The following is a 16,752-nucleotide window of genomic DNA, read 5'->3' as shown; positions in this document are numbered from 1 at the left end:
TATATCATAAAATAATCAATCAGCCTTCTGAAACACAGAGCCAAGATTCTCATCTCTTCCCAAAACAGCATAACAAGGAAAAAAGGTGATTTATCCCAAAAACTTCCTGAGGTGAAGAATATTCCAACTCAAAGCAGTGTAACAAGGATAAAATGTGATTTCTCCCAAAAATTTCTTCCTGAGCTGAAGAATATTCCAACCCAAAACAGCATAACAAGGACAAAAGGTGTTTTCTTCCAGAAACTTCCTGAGTGAGAAATATTCCAACCCAGAACAGCTGGCAAGGAAAAAAAAATGATTTTTCTCAGAGACCTCATCCTGAGGTAAAGAATATTCCAAGCCAAAACAGAATAACAAGGAAAAAATGTGATTTCTCCCAAAAACTTCCTGAGGTGAAGAATATTCCAATCCAAAACAGCATAAAAAGGATAAAAGGGGATTTCTCCCAAAAATCTCTTCCTGAGGTAAAGAATATTCCAATCCAAAACAGCATGGCAAGGAAAAAAAAGTGATTTTTCTCAGAGATCTCATCCTGAGGTGAAGAATATTCCAACCCAAACCAGTATAAGAAGAAAAAAAAGGTGATTTCTCCCAGAAATCTCTTCCTGAGGTGAAAAGATCCTAACACTTAATACAAATTTAAGCCCAAGGCAGCAGTTTATCCCCATCCCATTCCTGTAGAATTTTGTTTTCAGCACCCTGTGAAAAGATCCCAGTAATATCAATCTAAAAGCTGCACACCAAAACAGAACAGAAAAACTTCAACCCACAGAGTGAAAAGCAAATAAAACACCTGGCCACAAAGTTGGAGCAAAAGTGACATTTCCAGGTGACAGCAGCTCCCACCTCCTTTTGCCCCTTGGAAAGGGTGAGCACAGCACACCAAAAATTAGAAATTTTTCTCCAATATTCAATATTCTTCACAGACTTGTGGCATCTCCCTCTTTACTGTAATCCTGAAAAATCTCCAAGCTTTTAATTCATGCCTCAAATACATCTAGCAGGTGGAAGGAAGGTAAAAAATCAGAGTGAAAAACAAATAAAACACCTGGCCACAAAGTTTGAACAAAGCTCTGCCTGCCCTGCTCCCACCTCCAGATCTGCCCCTTGGAAAGGGAGAGCACAGCACACCAATAATTCAGAGATTTTTCTCCAATATTCTTCACAGCCTTGTGGCATCTCCCTCTTTACTGCAATCCTGAAAAATCCCCAAGCTTTGAATTCATCCCTCAAATGCACCTAGCAGGTGGAAGGAAGGTAAAAGAACACAGCCAAGGTGACATCAGACACAAATCATGAAAAATCCCCCCCTCTTTACCCCAAAGCAAAGCCCCCAGACCCAGGGATATCTGCACAAAAAAAGGGGTGAGGAGATGTGGGGAGGGGAGGAGGGAGCAGCTCCAGCAGCTCACATCCTCTGCTCCCTTGGACTCGGAGGAGATTTGAGCCCTAATTAGCAAATGAAACAATCAGCGCTGGGAGCAGCCCCTCCTCCCCCTGGTTTCCTGGAATTGTGTGCGGATCCTGCGGCTCTCCCAGCACAAGGAGGGGTTGGTGCCTTTCCCAAACCTCTCTCACCTCACCTGTGCCTGGGGCAGCTCACCCTCGCAGCATCCTCAACTTTTCTTTCCATCCAGAGAGGATTTCAGCCAGAAAAGCACGGATTGCTGAGGCTCAGCCTCCCCCTCATCCCCTGCCAAGAAGAATTCCTGACTGCACACAAACTGGGGTGCACCTGATGCCAGGTGAACCCCACAAACCTCTACTGGCTCTGATTCATCAGCACCGAGATAATTGGGAATTAAATAATGAGTTTGATAATGCTGCACTCTGGTTTCATCATGCCTGCCTGGCAGAGCTGATTCTCCACAATCAGCTGGGGGATTTTTCAGTGCACTTGCAAAAATGAAGTCAATAATCAAATTTTCCTTTCCTCCAGCACCACAGAGATGGGAAGTGCAGGATTGATTTTTCAGTGCACTTGCAAAAATGAAGTTAATAAACAAATTTTCCTTTCCTCCATCACTGCAGAGATGGGAAGTGCAGGATTGATTTTTCACTGCACTTGCAAAAATGAAGTTAATAATCAAATTTTCCTTTCCTTCAGCACCACAGAGATGGGAAGTGCAGGGTTGATTTTTCATTCCACTTGGAAATATGGAAGTTAACAAGGAGATTCTCCTTTCCTCCAACACCACAGACATGGGAAGTGCAGGGCTGAGTTTTCATTCCAATCAGAAAAATGAAGTTAAAAAGGAAATTCTTCTTTCCTCCAACACCACAGAGATGGGAAATGCAGAAATGCAGGGCTGAGACAGATTTATTCCAGATTAATGTGCACCATGACAAACTCAGAGCATCCTAATGTCCTTCAGCACCAGATTAATCCCATTTTATCACAGGATCATCATCGAGGCTCTTCTTAATTGTCCTTTACTGGTGGGAAAGGAGGGAGAAGTTCATTCAGGCTTTTTCACTCCACTTGGAAAAATGAGGTTGACAAGGAAATTCTCCTTTCCTCCAGCACCACAGAGATGGGAAATGCAAGGATGATTTTTCATTCCCCTCAGAAAAATGAGGTTCTGCCTGCAATTACCAGGATTTCTATTCATGCATTTATTTATTTATGCATTTAATTGATGTATTTATACCCCAGTTATCCTCTGCCACATCTGATCTCCAGCACCCACAGGATTGCCTCTTCCCTGGTTTTTCCACCCCACCTTTATTCCTGCAGGCACATCCAGGGATATTTGGCACACCAGGGAGAATTCCAAATTCTTTTGGCATGCCAGGGAGAATTCCTCACCTTCCAGGGCCCTGCAGGATGCTGCAGAGGTTTTGGCACCCTGGTCCTGCACCAAAGCAAGAATGATTGTGTTCTCCTAGCAGGGATCAGCCCAAATCTGCACTGATTTTACACATCAAACTTCACTTTTTGTGGCTGTTCAAGGATAATTCAATGGATTGAGGCTCTGCTCTGGCACCACTCTGGGGCTGTGTCACCTCCAGCTGGGACATTGCACTGCTGGGAAAGTGCAGAACATCCCTGCTGGAAAATAACTTGGAGCTTTTTAAAGTTTACAACAGAATTTGGAGCCACATGCTGAATTTAAAGGGATAAACAAGGAATAAAATGGGATTTTTAGCAGAAAACCTCCTTACTTGGTGAGGGGAGCCAGGAATTCTGCTCAGGAACACAAATCCAAAAAGAACATTTGGGAGGAGGGAAGCACAGAGAGCCTTTAGCCACCTTCCCAATGTGAGGAAAGAATGAAAATAAAGTCATGTGCTGAATTTACAGGGATAAAAACTGGAATAAAATGGGATTTTTAGCAGAAAACCTCCTTACTTGGTGAGGGGAGCCAGGAATTCTGCTTAGGAACACAAATCCAAAAAGAATATTTGGGAGGAGGGAAGCATTATATATACTTATCTATTTTTATAGAATTATTATATAGAGAGAGATTATTTCTATATTCTTTTTATTATTATATATTTATATTATTTTATATAATTATTTATATATTTTATTTTATGTATAATATATTTATATATTTCAACATAATTATATATCTCATTAATATATGTATTTATATTATGTATATGATATGTTATATACATAATTACATATAAATATATTATATTATATTGTATTGTATTGTATTATATTGTATTGTATTATATAGTATTATATTATATTATATTATATTATATTATATTATATTATATTATATTATATTATATTATATTATATTATATTATATTATATTATATTATATTATATTATATTATATTATATTATATTATATTATATTATATTATATTATATTATATTATATTATATTATATTTTAATTTATATATATGATATTTATACATTTTTATATAATTATTATATATAGAGAGAAGCCAAGGAAATGGGAGATTTTTAGAGTCCTAAAACCTTAAAATTTCTTTTCCTCAGTTTGCTCAGAAAGGGTTTGGAATAGAACAAGCAAAGCATTTTAGCCCCACTGAGACTCCTGGCTTTTCTCTCAGCTCCCTCTTTCCTCCCTGCATTATTTAGTCAATTATTGATGTGCCTGCATTTCAATCTCACAGGTGTTAATGAATCTGTTCCCAAGGGACACACACATCTCTGCCAGAAAAACAAGGAAATCCCAGAACAAAGGGACAGGTCACCAGAACCTGACCTGAACCCACATTCCCAATAAACAATAAATATTAACAAGCCCCTGTAAAATTAAGGGAAAAAAATCCACTGTAAAAGCTTTAATGCCCATTTCCAGCAGCTGCCTGGGGTCTGGCTCTCCCCAGGGTGCAATTATCCTCCAAACTCGGGGCAGGACACTGAAAATAAAATAAAAAAAGCTCTCAGGGATGAGCAGGGTGGGAATCCAAAGCTCTGCAGATCCTGACCTCGCAGGGAGAGCTCCTAAAATCCATCCCAGGGCACTTCCCCCAGGCAGGACACTCCTCACACCACGAAAACTGGGCCAAAAAAACCCCAAAAACCAAAAAAGAAAAACCTCTTGCCTTCACAGCAGGTAATAAATTCCACCCACACTGCAAATTCAAAGTGTAACTGGACCTACAAGTTTGTTTGGGTATTGAGAGAGAGATTCCCAGCTGGTCACAAAGTCCCATCAATGAAGGAACAGTTTTGGGATGGGACTGTGGCCTCTCTTTAAAGATTTGCACCAGCCTGAGTGAAAAATCTGTGTTTTCACCTGGAAAGGTTTTGCAGCAGAGAAATTAAACAAGTTTTTGGTAATAAATGCAACTCCCCAGCCCCACCTTCATGTTTGGGCATGGATTTGCTATTCCAAGCTGAACTACAACACATTTTTTTCTCCTATTTCACTTAGAAAAATTGCATTTATAGCAGAGATTGCGAGGTTGATGGATTTTGGTCTCCACAGGAACATGGCCAGCCAAGCTCCCTCATTTCAGGAGGGGCAGGGAAAGGCAGAGATGGAATTCCATTCATTATTGTGCTCCTGAAGAAGTGTGAACACAAGAAAACTGCAGTGCTCAGGGTACCTGACACAGATCTTGGAGCTCTCTATCATTTGTCCAACTCAGAGCATCCTCAGAAGGACCCAGAATTCTGTCTTCCAGGTGGATCAGAAGCTTTTCCCACCAACTCCTCGTCCCTCATCCATAAAAACCCACATTTGCCAACAGCTCTTTGAGTCATTTAAGGGAAATAAAAATTCTAGAGCTCTAAAACCCCGAATCATTCAGCTAAAACTTCCAAAAACTGCCAGGAATGCAGCAAGAAATGGTGCTCCTCCAAACATTCCTCATGGAAAAATCCCCAGGGAGCTTTTCCTGGGAGGGGCCCCATGGAATTCCTCACCTGCCCAGCTCTGCCTGTTTGCTTTCCCACCTCCCACTCCTGAAAAATCATCTCAGCAACCTGAGAGAAACAGCTCAGATGAAAGGAGCTGGGATTTTGTGCATCACAGGGAGAGAAATGAACCTTTTTCCATATGCAAAGGGAGAGCAAAATGCAAAACTTCCATTCCAAAGCTGCACCAGCCCAACTGGATTTGACTTCTAAATGAGAATTTGATGGAATTCCAGAAGGGTTTGGGTTGGGGAGGGACTTGAAAATTCAACCCAGGGTGTTCCAACCTTGCCTTGGACACTTCCAGGGATGGGGCAGCCACAGGGAAATCCATCCCAGGGAAAAAAATCCCATCCAAAAATCCCTCCAGAGCCCTGTTCACCTCCCATTCTCAGAAATGTTTATAAACCTGGTGTTTGTAGCTTTAAATTCAGAACCCAACTGAACTTCAGCCTCAAATTTTCCAGGGAATTCATCTGAAAGAAAGTGGGGAAATTCCTCCTTTTTAAAGAATACATTCACCCCAAGAAGGCTGAGCTTGAAATTGGGAAGAATTTGTGAATTTTCCCTATTAGTGGGGCTTTTTTTTAGGAATCAGAAGAGTTTTTTAAGAATCAGAGCAGATTTTTAGGAATCAGAGCAGTTTTTTTTAGGAATAAGAACAGTATTTCAGGAATCAGAGCAGTTTTTAGGAATCACAGCAGATTTTTAGGAATCAGAGCAGTTTTTTTTAGGAATAAGAGCAGTATTTCAAGAATCAGAGCAGTTTTTAGGAATCACAGCAGATTTTCAGGAATCACAGCAGATTTTCAGGAATCAGAGCAGTTTTTCAGGCATGAGGCCCTGAACTGACTCAAGCTGAGCTAACACTGCAACAGTCAAACCCTAAATTTTGATTTTTTTGCTGCTTTCCCCCCCAAACTCAGCACAGAGCTCCAACTCTTTAATCCCCCAAGGCTTCCCAAACCCCACTTTCTGCAGGAGGACACAAGAGCAGCTCTCAGGAGTGAACCCCACTTTTTCAGTGCTGACCCCTGGAGCTGAATGAGAAGCTGTTAAAAGGAGACTGCAGGGATGGGATTTGATTTTTATTTCATTTTTTTCTTCTTTTTGGGGACAGGTGGAGATGGGATGGGATCAATGGGATGAAATCAATGGGATCAATGGGATGGGGATGGGACCAATGGGATCAGAGGGATGGGATGGGACCAATGGGATGGGATTGGGATGGGATCAATGGGATTGGGATGAGATCAATGGGATGGGATCAGTGGGATGGGATCAATGGGACGGATCGATGGGATTGGGATGGGATCAATGGGATCAGTGGGATGGGATTGGGATGGAATCAATGGGATGGGATTGGGATCAATGGGATCAATGGGATCAATGGGATCAATGGGATCAATGGGATGGGATCAATGGGATGGAACTGGGATCAATGGGATGGGAATGGGATCAATGGGATCAGTGGGACGGGATGGGATTGGGATGGGATTGGGTCAATGGGATGGACTTGGAATGGGATGGAACTGGGATGGAATGGGATTGGGACGGGATCAATGGGATGGGATCAATGGGATCAATGGAATGGGAATGAGATCAATGGGATGGGATCAATGGGATCAAAGGAATGGGAATGAGATCAATGGGATGGGATCAATGGGATCAGTGGGATGGGATGGGATTGGGATGGGATTGGGATGGGATCAATGGGATTGGGATGGGATCAAGGGGCTGGGATTGGGATGGGATGGGATTGGGATGAGGATGGGATCAATGGGATGGGATTGGGATGGGATCAATGGGATTGGGATGGGATCGATGGGATTGATGGGATGGAAATGGGATTGGGATGGGATCAATGGGATGGGATCAATGGGATGGGATCAATGGGGATGGGATCAATGGGATGGGATGGGGATTGGGATGGGATCAATGGGATGGGGATGAGATCAATGGCATGGGATCAATGGCATGGGGATGAGGATGGGAATGCATCTAAAATGTTCTTTTTGAGGTAAGCAGGCCCCAAAGTCTGCTGCCACTAATCTCAGTTTCACTGTGGAAAAAAAAAACCTCAAAAAACCCAAAACCTCAACAGGCAACCCCAGATTTTTTTGGGAAATCTGTACCAGGGAAGAATTCCTTCCTAATATCCCAGCTGACCCTGAAGCCACTCCCTTTTTGTCCTGTCACTCCAAACTCTTCCAGAAATTCCCTCTGACCTGGCCAAGCCTCGTGGATAAATAAACAACTCCTATTTTATTTCCCTCCCTAAAATTATTCCGTGCATTTTTAAAAAGGCTCTTGTCCCTGAAAGCTTTCCTAATGATGAAATTACAGCACAGCAAGAGATCTGGCAGGCAGGACTCCTGGTTTGAACACCTCTCAGGGGTTGGAAAAAATCAGAAAATCCTCTTAGGAGTTAGAAACCAACTCCTCACTCACCCTTAGGGCAAGGGTGAGAACAGAAGAAAAAGCAAAAAAAGCTTCCCATGTTCTCTCTCCTATTAAAAATTACCCCATTCAGCTCCCAATCCCAAACTGGATTCCTACTGCTTTAAATCTCATTTTCTTGCTGGTTTTCAACCAAAAACCCCAACTTTTAGCTGCAGCTCCAAGTGCAGATTGAAGGGAAGCTCTCTGGCTGATACCAAAGGAATGCTGGAAAAGCCACTCCTAAGACCTAATGATGAAATTACAGCACAGCAAGAGATCTGGCAGCCAGGACTCCTGCTCTGAACTCCTCTCAGGGGGTGGAAAAAATCAGAAAATCCTCTCAGGAGTTAGAAACCAACTCCTGACTCACCTTAGGGCAAGGGTGAGAACAGGGGTGCTGCACTGCCTCCAGAAAAAAAGGCACAAAATGCTTCCCAGGCCTCTTTCCTGTTCAAAATTACCCCTTCAGCTCCCAAGCTGGATTCCTACTGCTTGAATCTCATTTTCTCGCTGGTTTTCAAGCAAAAACCCCAATTTTGAGCTGCAGCTCCAAGTGCAGACTGAAAGGGAGCTGATCCCAAAGGAATGCTGAAAAAGCCACTCCTTGGAGGAGTCCCTGCTGCAGAATAATCAGAGGAGCATTAGTGCACACAATGGAAAGAATGAGGATTTGAACCTCACCCAGAGGGTGCCAGAACAGACACACTCTGCTCTTCCTCCTGCCCCAGTCACAGGAACCACCACAAACAGGAATTTTTATCCCATTCTGGCCAGAAAATGTCTTCAGGATGGTTCAGTTCCTCACTGAATCTCTGCTGCCCACCCTGGAACAGCAAAGCCTCAAACCAGAAAAATTAAATAAATAAATTTACAGAAAATTAAACATCTTTAATTGCCTGCACCCTCCACATTGATCCTTTTGTGCTCCTGGAAGTTTCTGATTGTGTTTTACAAGCAAAGCTCTGGAAATATCAAATATTTCAAAGCAGACAGAAAGGAATTCCTCCTGCAGGATCTGTCAGAGATTCCTGATGAATCATTTGGATCCCACACAGCTGTCACTGCTTCAGCCACCAGAGCCCAGGCACCACAAGCTGCAGCTTTATTTTTAGATGTGTTCATTTGCTGTCATTTTTTTAATCATCAAAGAATTAACAGAATTCTGTGTCCCTGCAAGGATGTGTGGGGCTGTAACCTGAGAATCAACAGTGCCACTGATGGGAAATGACCTCTGAGCTTTGAATCAGTGGCTGGAATTAATTAAATCAGCTGATGACACGGCCCCTTGTCTAGAAAAACACACCCCAAACATCACCTCTCCTGAATTTCACTGCTGGTGGATGCTGTCACAGCAATGAGGCTGATCCTGCCCTGTCCCTGCTGGGTTTTCCACCAAGCAGAATAAAAACAGAAGCTACAAAAGCGATTCCAAGGGTTGTGCCAGGGCACAGTTGGACATCCTGAGCCCTAAAATCAGCATTATGGAACAGGTGGAGGCAGCAGGAAAGCAGAGAAAAGGCAGGGCCGTCCCTTTGTGGGGCAGAACTGGCACAGGGGAAAGTGGCAGAGCGATAAATTTTTAAAATTAAATTCAATTTCAAATTTAATACATGATTTTATCAATAAATTAAACTGTAAGCAAAGCTCAGGAGGGAATGTCACCCTCCCACACCTCCCCCTGCACCTTCCAAGGAGCAAAGAAGACAGGGCTTGGATTCCATGGAATTCCATGCCACAGGCAGGACCCAGCTCCATCCCATCCCAGCTGGAAAGCATTCAGCACATGCAGGCTTGGTGAGCACATGATTTATTCCATTATTTCAGCATCCAGGAAAGGCTGGGCCTTAATTACAACAGCATGTGCAGAATTGCAAGGAGTCAGCTCCCTCCAGTCCTCCAGGAAAACATTTGTTTTCCTACCACAAGCGGCGCTTTTCACGTTGCACAGTGAAAAATTCAGGGATTTAGGGACTGCCCTGAAGGGACCAAAGTAAATCCCAGCCTGGCACCACTGGGAAGGACACACAGGGACACCCAAAATGTCCCTGCAGCTCCCCTGCCAGGCCAGAGCTGCTCTGGAGGAGATTTTCAGGCACAGAAGGAGAAATTCGAGAGGCACGGCTCTGTTAGGGTCGGTGGCAGCAGCAGCTGGAATTGCCTGTTTGCAACAATTAAAAGGCTGGAGCTGGGCCAAGGGAGTTGGGATGGATTTGGGGATTTTGGTGCTTCCCCCAGGGGATGGGCACAGCCCCAGGAGCTCCAGGAGGGTTTGGACAACGCTCCCAGGGGGGGATTTTGGGCTCTGTGGGCTGGATAATCCCTCCCAGCTCAGGATACTCCATGAAAAAGTCAGTTTGCAGATGAGATGATGATGAAAACAAAGCCCATCTTTACTATTAACACTCACTGAGACAGCCAAAATTCAGCTGTCAGAATTTTCTTCTCATTTCAGAATTTTCTCCTCATTTTCCCAAATATTTCAGGTTCGGAGAGGCACAAACACAAAAGGAACAAGACACAGAAAATAGAAATGTAAACAAAGCTCAGGAGTCCCACACCAGAGTCACTCTGAGCTATCTCAAGAGCGGATTGTCACCCAAATGCTGTTGATTAAATAACAGAGACACAATTTCCAGATCTGGATCCTTGATCCTTCATCTCCCACCATGTCCATAGCCAAGAAGAACAGACAAGTTTCACCCCAATTTTCAGACTAATAAGAAAACCACTCTAGGGTTTGGTACAAACTCTGTTTCCTGGTCAAAAACCAAAACATCCCCCTGTGTTGATGCCTCAGCACAGTTTGTATTTCCTACTTGTAAATTTCTGTGGCACCGGGAATGATGCAGCTGCTGCCTGAACAATCCCAACCTCCTTTAGTGAAATCAACCCACAAACATTGAATTTCTACGACAACAACGTGTCCCTGTCACTCGGGGAGGTGAAGCAGGAAAATTTACCAGTAATCCTATTTATTTTGAAAACATTTTGCACGGTCGTTTCCCCCCCCCCAAAAAAATGTTTGCACAAGTGAGAAAAACAAGAAGTCAATCCACGAACACTCCTGTGGTTACAAGCCAACACTAACAACTCGCCACATCAGAAACCCGTGTCAACAAACAATATCAACATTCCACCGGGGAGAAAAACACATCCAGCGTGAAAGGTTCGGGTCCCAGGGATAAAAAAGAGGCTGCACAACACATCCAGGGATTCTTGGGGTGATCCACCTCACCAAACACAAACCCTGCACCTCAACCACGGCGTTGTTCTGGAGCCAGGTCCACACGAGTTTCCCACAAACCTGCTCCATTTTTTATTTTTTATTTTTTTTTTCATTCCTGGCAAGGCATTTAACTGTGCAAAATTGCCTTGCCAGCGACAGATGCGAGTACAAAGAGAAGCGATTTGCTACAAAAGGATTAATACATTTTGAAAGTTACTGTCTGGCAAACTGTCAAAGGGACTTTCATTGGTTTATTTTATCCTGGCTGTCGCCAAGCCCGGTGGCACAGAATGAGCCAAACACCCCTGGCTCGGGCACTCAGCTGCCTCTGGCCACCACAGAGGTCATCTCAAAGTCCAGCCCTGCTCTTCTGCAGCTCAGCTCGTGCCCTTGGCAGAGGGCATTCGGCCACTGCCCGTCCGTCACCTGTTTGGCCACTGACCATCTCCAGACGTGTGAGCACCGAGGGTCTGACACACACAGCCCCTGACCACCCAGAGCTTGTCACCTGGACAGACAGGGACTCTGTGACACCTGGGTGACACCTGCGTGCCCACTGACCACCTGTGTGCCCACTGACCACCTGTGTGCCCACTGAGCACCCAACACCTGCGTGCCCACTGACCACCTGAGACCTGTGTGACACCTCTGTGCCCACTGACCACCTGGCACCTCTGTGCCCACTGTCCACCTGAGACCTGCATGCCCACTGACCACTTCACACCCATTTGACCAGCAACCATCCAACTCCTGTCTGGCCCCAGTGGATTTGACAGTCGCCACCTGAGCACAGCCCCTGGACCCGTCAGACCACTGACCACAGTCACCTGCTTGACCACTGACCAGTTCACACCCATTTGACCACCAACATCTGACACCCATCTGACCACTGACCACTTCACTCCTGTTTGACCAGGGACCATCTGACACCTGTCTGACCTCGAGGATTTGACAGCTGCGGTCTGAGCACAGCCCCTGGCACCATTTGACCACTGACCATTCCCATTGACCACTGACCATTCCATTTAACCACTGACCATTCCATCTGACCACTGACCATTCCCATTGACCACTGACCATTCCATTTAATCACTGACCATTCCCACTGACCACTGACCATTCCATTTAACCACTGACCATTCCACACCTGTTTGACCACTGACCCCTTGTCCCCCATTTGTTTGACCACTGACCATTTCACACCCATCTGACCACCACTATTTGACATTCATTTGACCACCAACCACTTACCACCCGTTTGAGCACTGACCATTTCACACCCGTATGAGCACTGACTATTCCATCTGACCACTGACCATTCCATCTGACCACTGACCATTCCATCTGACCACTGGCCATTCCAACCCCTGACCCCTTCTCCCCTATCTGACATTCATTTGACCACCACCCTGTCCGACACCGACCATTTGACATTCATTTGAGCACCAACCCCTCATCACCCGTCTCACCGCTGACCATTTCACGCCCGTTTCACCGCTGACCACTCGTCCCCCATTTACCCCCGACCATTTCACCCCCGTTCAACCGGGACCGCCCGTCACCCGTCCGACCCCGAGGCGGTGACACCCGCCGGGCCGCCGAGCCGTGACAGCGGCGGTGGCAGCGCTGTCCCCGCTCCCCGCTGTCCCCGCGGCGCCCGGGCCCGCCCGCCCTGCCCGTGCGCTCCGCGGCCTCCCGGGCGCGGTGACAGCTGCGGCCGCCCGGCCCCGCCGCCCCTGCCCGGGCCCGGGGGCACCGGGCGGCTCCGGGCGGCTCCGGGGCGCCGCCGCCGGGGGCACGGGGGGTGCCGGGGCACGGCGGGGCGCGATCGCGGCAGCCCCGAGCCCGCGGCCCGGCGCGCCCGCCATGTTCGCGGCGCCGCCGGTGCCGAGCGGGGCCGGGCCGGGCCGAGCCCGGCAGGTGCCCCGGGGATGCCGCGGGCCCTGCCCCGCACAGCGCCCCGAGGGCCGGGGGCGCGCCCGGAGCGCGGCCGCTCACCCGAAATCCTGGTCCATGGACTTGAAGAAGAACTTGTAGCTGTGCACGGGCCGGTTGCTGAGGACATTTTTGAAATCGGCCAGCGTGACTTTCTCCGGCGGCACGGGCAGCTTCACCAGGTACGGCGTCTCCTCCTCGTCGATGTGGTAGATGATCTTGGTCTCCGCCATGGGCGAGCGGAGCGGGGGCGGCCGGGCCGGGCCTCGGCCGGCGCTCGGCTGCGCTGTCGGCCTTGCCCACAGGAAGGGAGCTCTGGGCTCGGGCTGGCGCTCCCTGCACTGCTCTCTAGCTGCCCGACCCGGGAACGGCAGCGCGCCCGCCCCGCCCGCATCCTCCGGCCGCCCCGCCGGCCTCGCTGCGCCGCCGCCGCCGCGGCGCTGCCCGGGCCGGGGGCGGCGGGCCCGGCCTGAGGGGGAGCGCGGCGGCCCCGGGCAGCGCCCTCCGCCCGCTCCGCGGCCCCGCTCCGCGCCCGCGGCGCCCGCACACCGCCCCTGCCGGCCCGGCGGCAGCACGGCCCGGGCCGCCGCGGCGGAGGGTGGGGTGGGGTGGGATGGAGGGGTGGGGTGGGAAGGGGATGGGAAAGGGGATGGGGGTGGGATGGGGAAAAGGATGGGATGGGGAAAGGGGATGGGAATAGAGAGGGATGGGATGGGAAAGGGGAAGGGTATAGGGATGGGGAAAAGGATGGGATGGGAATGAGAACGGGGGTGGGGAGAGAGGAGAGGATGGGATAGGGATAGGGATAGGGATAGGGATAGGGATAGGGATAGGGATAGGGATAGGGATAGGGATAGGGATAGGGATAGGGAAAAGGATGGGATGGGATGGGGAAAGGGGATGGGAAAGGGGATGGGGGTGGGATGGGGAAAAGGATGGGATGGGAATGAGAACGGGGTGAGGAACGGGGAGAGGATGGGATGGGGATAGGGATAGGGAAAAGGATGGGAATGGGGAAAGGGGATGGGAATGGGGAAAGGGGATGGGAATGGGGAAGGGGGATGGGATGGGGAAAAGGATGGGACGGGAATGAGAACGGGGTGAGGAGGGGGGAGAGGATGGGATGGGGATAGGGACAGGGAAAAGGATGGGATGGGAATGGGGAAAGGGGATGGGGAGATGGGAAAGGATGGGATGGGAAAGGGAAAAGGATGGGATGGGAAAGGGGATGGGAAAAGGGAAAAGGATGGTAAAGAAAAGGGGATGGAGATAGGGAAAAGGATGGGATGGGAATGAGAACGAGGGTGAGGAGAGGGGAGAGGATGGGATGGGGATAGGGAAAAGGATGGGATGGGAATGGAGAAAGGGGATGGGAATAGAGATAGGGGTGGGATGGGGAAAAGGATGGGATGGGAATGAGAACGGGGTGAGGAGGGGGGGAGAGGATGGGGGGATAGGGAAAAGGATGGGATGGGGAAAGGGGATGGGAATAGGGATGGGGGTGAGATGGGGATGGGGAGATGGGAAAGGATGGGATGGGAAAGGAAAGGGGATGGGAAAAGGGAAAAGGATGGGATGGGAAAGGGGATGGGGATAGGGAAAAGGATGGGATGGGGACAGGATAGGGATGAGGAGAGGGAAAAGGATGGGATGGGAAAAGGAAAGGGGATGGGGATGAGGAGAGGGAAAAGGATGGGATGGGAAAAGGAAAGGGGACAGGATAGGGATGAAGAGAGGGAAAATAATGGGATGGGGAAAAGGGATGGGGTTAGGGGAGAGGATGGGATGGGAAAAGGAAAGGGGATGGGTAAAGGACAGGATAGGATGGGAAAGGGGATGGGGATAAGAATGGGAATGGGGATGAGGAAAGGGAAGAAGATGAGAATTAGAATAGGGATGAGGAGGAGGATGGGATGAGGAAAGGAGAATCAGAAAAACTCTTTAGTGCCACACAGGAGATGTATTTGGAAAGAATTCACCTTTATTTCCATAAAGTCCCCAAAGACAACAAGGAGAAAATGAAGATTTCAGAGCAGTGTTCTTAGGTCTCAAAGAATCTCCTGCTTATTAAAAAACCCTTTTTCAGTTAAAGCCCAAAAATATGAATTCAGCTTTCTGTCCTAGCAGGCTCTGCAAGCACCCCAGAGTGCTCCTGGCATGGGCAGTGCACCATGGATCCCTCAGAGCCACCGTGCAGGAATGGGAAATTCCCTTTGGTGGGATCATAACTCTAGCATGAGCAACATTTCCTGAGTTCTTGCAGCGTGAAACTCAGGCAAAACATGAACATTTGGTCCCCTCAGTTGGTATTTAATGACCTCCTGTGTTCCCCAGGTGCCCACCCAGAGGCTGACCCTGCTGAGAGCTCTGTTCTTGCTCCCTGAGCTTCGCTTTCCCTTCTGACAGCTGGAAATAATAATTGTTATAGTAATGATTGTCCCTGAGCAGATGTGACCAGGCTGGCTCTGTGACTCACAGAAAGCTCCCCAGGAAGCACAGGAGAGAGGAGATCACTTTCATGCTGCAGCTAATCCAGTCAGAGCCAGGACACAGGAGTGCAGGATGCAGCCCTGGCCCAGCAGGGCTAATGCCTCGTGTCCTGCAGAGCTCAGGCCTGAACACTTCAGCAAAAAATCAACAAAATCTCTTGCTAACACTGCTGGGCTCCCTGTGATAGAGGGAATAGTCTTGCAGGGTCCTGAGGGATAAAAGCTGCTCACCCTTTTCTTCATTTTCACAGCAGTTACCACACAGGGAATAAGCAAAGCTTTTAAAAAAAAAATTCTTTAAAACCTTTTTAGAATTACAGCAATGCTTGTTGCTTGTCTTGGGGAATTCTCAGTGCTCAGCAGAGCTTCTGACCTAAACCACTGCCCCAAGATGGTTTTGGTTTAGGGATTCTAAATTTTTACAGGAGAATCTCTAAAGCAATTCTTGAACCTCAGGCAGAACACACGACCTTAATATTCCAGAGGAAAAGAGCTGAGCCCTCCATTCTCGGGCATTTTGCCAACATTTCACAAAAGAAGTGTGAAAAGATGGGACAGAAGGGAACCCAAAGCTCTGAGCACCCACCCAGAGGTGTCCTGGGTGGTTTTCATATCAAGGATTTATCTGCAAAAGAACAAAATTTCCCTTTGAGGAATGTTGGCAAGATTGGCGTTGACACAGAAGATGAACTGAAAATGGAAATGATCCCAGAGCAGAGAGAGAAGCAGAGTTTCCACTTCTCCTGGATCTGGTCTGGAAGATCTGCAAGGTTGTTTTTTTTTCCCATTTATTCTCCCTCTGTGAGCAGTGAACTTCGGGCAGTCACTGAGGAGGAAATGGAGACATTAAACACTAGAGGGAAGCAAAAGACTTTGCAAAGTTCCTCGGGGCTTAAAGGTAATAAACATTTATTTGTGTTTCAGGTCCCCTGAACCTTTTATATCTAAACCTTTTAGATAGAAAGGATTTAAGTTTAAATATATAAAAAGTTTAGGATATAAAAGTAGTTGAAGATATAAAAATAAAAGTAGCTACAGAGGTAAATGAGGAGTTTAGAGTGCAGAACTGTAGGTTTGTGTGTCACAACAGGATTAACTGAGAAATCTTACTCTGTAACATGGGTCCATAAGATGAAATATTTAAGGATTGGGTCAAAAACAAATATCTTTGTTGGCAGTGATTTATTGGTTAATAAATCTTTAAAAGGTCTGGTCACTAAGGGTCCTGAGACCTTCTGAACCATGCTGTGAAGATGAGCTGAACTCACCCTTCCTGCCTATGCAGAAGAAAAATAAACTCCTCAT

The 16,752-nt window shown here is 47.4% G+C and overlaps 1 protein-coding gene across 2 annotated transcripts in view; it reads right to left on the bottom strand.

The window, feature by feature from the left end:
- The window catches only part of DVL1 (dishevelled segment polarity protein 1), a 50,888-nt gene extending 37,564 nt beyond the window's left edge, over nt 1-13,324 (bottom strand). For both annotated transcript variants that reach the window (XM_084220357.1, XM_084220358.1), the window contains exon 1: nt 13,022-13,324. In XM_084220357.1, coding sequence (XP_084076483.1) covers nt 13,022-13,191 — 170 coding nt within the window. In that variant the 5' untranslated portion in view covers nt 13,192-13,324. The remainder of the gene's footprint in view (nt 1-13,021) is intronic.
- Between the last annotated feature and the right edge of the window lie 3,428 nt (nt 13,325-16,752).

Source organism: Fringilla coelebs, assembly GCF_963513975.1.
Source record: "Fringilla coelebs genome assembly, chromosome: 22".
In the NCBI taxonomy this organism is placed as follows: domain Eukaryota; kingdom Metazoa; phylum Chordata; class Aves; order Passeriformes; family Fringillidae; genus Fringilla; species Fringilla coelebs.
The sequence above is the reverse complement of the archived record's forward strand: the minus strand, read 5'-3'. Positions and strand labels throughout refer to the sequence as shown.